Here is a 6,000-nt window from a genome sequence, read left to right on the forward strand (position 1 = left end):
ATGATCTGGCTCCTGACTACTTTTCAGCCATTTGTTCTGCCATAGATTCATGCCCCCTTCGCTTTGGGTGTTCCAAAATAATGTTTGTTTCCCACACATCCCGATGATGTTCCCTCCTACTAACATCACTTAGAGCAGGGGATCCCCATACTTCTACGTGTCTATCTTACTCACTCCTCCGCTAAGGCTCAGCTTCACTAAGAACCTCCTCTGAGCCCATGTGAGTTGAATTGGGGGTCTTCCTGTGGCTCTTTTCATACTTTATAGTATACAATGTGTTTAATGGTGCTCTTACCTGTCTCCTCCCTCTGCAGGGAACTACTGCACTGTTACCACTAGCTTTGTCTCCAACAGTGAATGCAATGCCTGATCCACAGAAATCATTCAATAAATGTTGAAAAAAAATGAAGCCATGAATATTCATTCCTGCTCTGCTACTGAATAGCTGTATGAGTTTGACATCAGTAATCAGGAAGGTTATTAATCACAGAATTGTCATTTTCTCCACGTATATCCCTATGTCAGTCATATATATAGAGAGAGTAGAACTCCATAAATATTTCCTTTTTTAGTATAAATTTCCTTAGGTAACCTCAGAGTTTTTTTGACAGGACATAGTAAACAAATACAAACACACATGCATATATTAAAAAAATATTGAATAAATTAAGGTCAATATTCCTAATAGTCCTCACTACTGAAATGTATTTTATAGTTTATGTGGAGAGAGGGCAAAACATGTAGGTAACATGGCACCAGAAGCCAGTGACAACAAGGAAAGTGCAGGGACTAAAGAGCGTTTGTGACTTCTAACCATCACGACGAGTTCATGGTGGCTTGGGCCATCTACTGACCACCACGTGTGGGCTGGGACCTTGCTGGGTGCAGGGGATATTAAGAGCTCCTCTCTGCAAGTTGCTTACTGAAGGGATGGATCCAATATTAACCTACCCAGAGGCACTCTGCCTACCTTCGGCATGCCTCTTACTTGCTGCCAACCTAAGTAGCCAATCAGGAGAGAAGGAGAGTGAAAGGGAAAAATACATTACAGGATCAGGGAAGAGCAACAGAAAGGGGTGGGCAAGGGAGATCTGTATATGCAGTAAATGCAGTAAATGCAGTAGCAAGAAACTTTTAAGCTAGATACTCATTGAAACCTTTTTCCTTTCCATTCTGCTATTTGTTTGGTTTGTTTGTTTGTTTGCTTGCTTTTGTGCTTCAAGACAGAAAAATTGGTGATGAAAAGATTAAGGGTTCACCTAAAGGCATTTCTTTTTTAATAAACAGGAAGATTTTCTTTTTCTTGACACTAAAGCTGTTGTGCCAACAAGAAGACACATCATTATTAAAACTTGGCTAGGTACAAATTCCTAGAAGTTTCCTACTTTTTTTGACTGGTAATTACTGAATCATGATTATTAGTATTTGTAATAGACCAAATGTGTAACTCATTGGGTTTAACACAAAACTGACGAAATGTGAATCCAATGTTAATCCATGTATGACTTGATGTTCTTACTAATAACCCATACTGTATGATGCTGGGTTATATAAATCCAATCAAGAAAGGTTCCTTTTGGGCTTGCTCCAACCTGAATCGCAGGGGTACCACGAACCAAATATCTTATTTTATAAATTAGATACTCTATAAGTTTTTCCTAAGCTTTCCTGTTTTGTGATTTTATGAGTACTCACTACTACTCTTATGTAATTAAAAGATCCTAGAAAATATTGCTGCACATGAGCAAGAGTAGCTATCCCGTAATACCCCACAGAATACTTAACAGCAGCTTTGCCAGTTGTCCTGGGGCCTACGATACAGAGCAAAGTAGCTCACAAGCTTTAATGAGGGTCTTAGAAAAAGATAGGAAAAATAAATGCAAAGTCGATACAATTCACTTCCCAGGGAATCTGTGTTACATATGCTACACCACTGGAAGAAATCTAACCTGTCTTCAAAGTAATTCAACCTTAGCTGTGTACATTAAAAGTAGTCCACGAAATATCCATTGTTCACTGGACTATGAAGACGACACATCACTTTGGTAGGGAAGATACATTTAATACTGTGTTAAGATACATTTAATACTGTGTTAAGAATTAACAAGTACAATAGCAATGAAAGTGTTACCCAATGAGCCACTTTTTCGATCTATTCTGACTGTCCTGAGAACAAACATTGAAATCTGCTTGTATGATGACAATAGCGATATTGATATTTCTCCATGTTCCCTTCTGGTTGCTAAGAGATTTACATCAGACAGACTCTGTTGTACTCATAACAAAGCATTTTGGTCCACAAAGCATTTGCTTCAGCTTAGTGAGTCCAGAAGCTCCCTCTGCCTCACCCCTGCCCTATTTTGCTTCCAAGTCAAACAGGGGCCCAGACTCAGAGGCAGCAGGCCCTGTCATAGTTGCCACAGGGAACTGCTATACATAAGCCTGGCTCAGCTAAGAACTCTCAGAGAGAGTCCTGACAGCAAGGATACCATACCTTCATACCGATTTATGTACCTTCCCTACATGTTTCTTAGAAGCCAGTTTATCAGGATGGGGGTGGGTAGAGGTGTGTGGAGAGGGGCAACCAATAGTGACCTACCCACAGACAAACCTAACACAATACAGTTAGACCAGAACCGAGCAAAAGATGGCAATTTCATAACACCTCTGCTGCGCAAGTCTTTGAAATGTGCCGGCACAGAATTTCCTAAGTTTGCACTTCTGTGAAAATATATTCAAGAAGTTTATTTACAAGAATATTGAAGTGGGAACTATCTAAATTTAACATCTTGCAGCAAAGCAACTGCAGCCCTCCAAACTCAATCTCATAAAGTCTGCCATGTAACAAAAGGCAGAGGCGTCTTCTATAGATACTAGCTCTAAAGAAAATGGCAAAGACCCCCCCCCCCCAAATATTCATGATCCTTCCTGGAGAGAGGTACATGTGGTGGCTGAAATTTGCATGTCATTTAGAGAGCACATGCCTCACTGCTCAGAGCAAATTAAGATTATCTTTCCCTTGGGAAGTCTCACAAAGACACATAAAAATGCTTTATGACCTGGCTTCCCTACTCATATCACAGAGTTTTAGTCAATTTTTATTAATTGTTGTGGAAGAAACTGCTTTGGGCCCTCTCTCCTGGGTCGGTACCTAGGAGTCATATTTAAGGGCACAGCCATCAAACAGTAAGTACTCTCAGGCTGTAATAAAACACCACTGACCTAGAATATTCCTATTTTTTTTTTTTTGCCTCATCTTAGAATACCAGTAGGGGATGACCAATTCCCATGCCTTCATCCAAAGCAGTCAGGGTTGAAGGTTGCAGGTCCCTGCCATGTTATAGGAATCCCTGCATTCAAGATGATCACTTTCACCCAGCAGAGAAAAGCATGCCTCTGTGATTTTGGCTGTATTTAACAAAAGAAAGTTACTTCTAACAGCTTATTTCCAGTGCACAACCTAACTAAAAGCACCATGTAGAAATAAGAGGCAAAAGGAAAAACACAAAGCAAAGCAGGAAATGACTTTTTCTGTTACATCCTTAAGATCACAGATCCGCCTGAGAAACAAACACAACACATGTGACACAGTTCTAGCACAAAAGCTTTTTCTCCAGGAGACGGACCTCTAAGAAGTACAAAGCCTGGCTCTCTGGCCTCTCCCCCAAACCTAAGTCACCGCAGTCCATTTAACCTTGACTAGGCTGGGAAGAAACAACTTTTAACTTCCTTGCACACCTTTCTGTGCTGTGGAATCAGGCCGGTGCCGATGTAGAGTCAAAGCACACCTTCCTTCCGCATTAGTACTGCAATCACCCCCACCCAGGGTACAACCTTCCCTTGCTTTGCCCATCCTATGGCCATCATCTGCCATAGGATTTTATCATCTGTTCCCAGTTTGCACACCCAATTTACACTCCACACCGCATTAAAAAAAAAAAAAAAAAAAAAAAAAAAAAGCCCTTAATGCTTCTAACAGATGCCGGGAGGAGATTCAAACAAAATAAAGCCAGGCAAGATCTATGCTCTGGCACACATAGCTACCTTTTTCTTCCGATCCCGGGACCGTTTGCGGTGTTTCCTTTTTTTCTCAGTCTCTTCTTCAGCATTGATTTCTAAATCCCTGTTTTTCTTTAATTGTGAAGCTGCATGAGCCATAATGCATTGAAAAAGATCCTTTCAAGCAGGCAGAGCTTCCTGGTGAAGAGGTGCTATCCTCAGGCACCTTTAATCAGGCTGACAGCAGCATCCCAATCACTGGAGAGAAGCGTTTGACTAGAAGCAGGAAGACATTCAGAATGCAAAGATGCTGTAGAAGCTGAAGGTTTTAAAAACCCAAACGATGGCTTCCAGACTTCATCCGACACCTTCTTCTACCTGAACCTTTACACGAGAGTGCAGCCATCGTAATGCATTTACTGTAGTGAAAAAGACAGCTGGGACAGAGGAAGCTGTATTATGGCTGTATCCCCTGCCACCAGCTGGAAGTGTCTAAGTGATTCCTCGGAAGGGGGAATACTGCAAAAGATGCTTCTCTGAAGGGAGAAAACTAAGAGTCACCACACAGGCAGGAGCACAAATCCAGCACTAATTCTGAAAACCTATTTTAGAATCCTTTGAAAACGAGACAGGCCTGCAATTTATACATCACCACTATATCTGCACCGAGCATTATTTAACCCGTAATAGAATGGAGCAGTTCCTACTTCAGCTTAACTGCTGATGGTGACAAAATATATAATATAAGACACACAAAATACACTCAGTTTTGCTATGGAGACCTTGACTGCATTATAGGGAAAACAATGCATGCATTGCTGGTCTCCACAGGGCCTCCTTTATGCTGAACTATTAGCCTAAATGCATTTTGTGGGAGAGAACTACAGAAGGGCCTGTTGTCTTTTAAAAACAACATGCTGATTACAACACATCATCCAGAAAGACGTGAGCCGCGTGGTGTATGGCACAGATGCCTGATTCAGAAGAGTTCCCTAGGATCCTGCTCTCCTGTGGTCTGAGGGTCCCAGAATGGGGAATCTGTGCTGTAAGCAGGGTCTCTGAGTCGCTGGAAACGTAGACTGGTTTCCATGTTCAGGTTGCTTCAATCACCGTACTATTTTTGCCACCTGAGTCCTCAATGACTGCAGCCTCTGAATATTCATGATGTGAAGTGAAACAGCAGCAGAGCTCAAGGCCTGCGGGGGTATCTTCTCCTAGGATGAACGCGCTGGAAGAAATTTACTCAGTCAGGAATCATTTACACACACACACACACACACACACGCACATATATACACAGTATTCACACAGCTTTAAAAAAAATGACTGGAATATCAGACTGAACCTAAAACACTTGGGCCCTGGTAAACAAACAAACAAACAAATGAAAAACCTACATTCACTGAGAAAATGACTGTGTAAGGGGGGGAGGGCCATGGGGTTAGGGGGGAGGAGAGCAGATGATCTGTTGAAAAGACTTAGTATGCACTTCCAATTTCTCAAGTCCATAGTTTGGAGATTGGTGCGTCTTACTTTGCAGGACGGACTGATAGTGTGGTGGCCGAAAAAAAAGTCCACAGGTGTCGTGCAAGGATTTGGTGGGGTTCTCTGGAGCTGTTGTTCACCCAGGGGTGAGTTCCTGCAAACAACTAAACACTGTATTTCTGACTTGGAGATTGAAAATCTTCTTCCTTTTCCCCTTGTAAGGTGCTTCACAGTCTCTGCCAGGCAGCAATAGCCGATGGAAGGGACAGGTGTGTGGACCACGGCCATTCCAGGACAACTAAAACTTGACTGTACACTCCTCTCGGACCTCACAGCGAACCATGTGAAAACCCCTCTGGTCAGTTCCTGCGGGCCTATTGTGTGCACTAATACTCCTGTGCTTACTTTTCCACAGAAACGCTCTTCAGGAAGAGTTTTGGAAAGCTTGTCCATTGCCTGTGAAACTATCATTTGACAAACTGAAAAGGAAAATGAAGGCTCAGAATTAAATTTAAG

General features: G+C 42.1%; 1 protein-coding gene across 1 annotated transcript in view; it reads right to left on the reverse strand.

Annotated features, from left to right (window-relative positions):
* The window catches only part of ANK3 (ankyrin 3), a 303,291-nt gene extending 298,677 nt beyond the window's left edge, over nt 1-4,614 (reverse strand). Inside the window, exon 1 of the mRNA XM_081075424.1 lies at nt 4,045-4,614. Coding sequence (XP_080931550.1) covers nt 4,045-4,158 — 114 coding nt within the window. The 5' untranslated portion in view covers nt 4,159-4,614. The remainder of the gene's footprint in view (nt 1-4,044) is intronic.
* Between the last annotated feature and the right edge of the window lie 1,386 nt (nt 4,615-6,000).

Source organism: Rhinolophus hipposideros (assembly GCF_964194185.1).
Source record: "Rhinolophus hipposideros genome assembly, chromosome: 15".
Lineage (NCBI taxonomy): Eukaryota > Metazoa > Chordata > Mammalia > Chiroptera > Rhinolophidae > Rhinolophus > Rhinolophus hipposideros.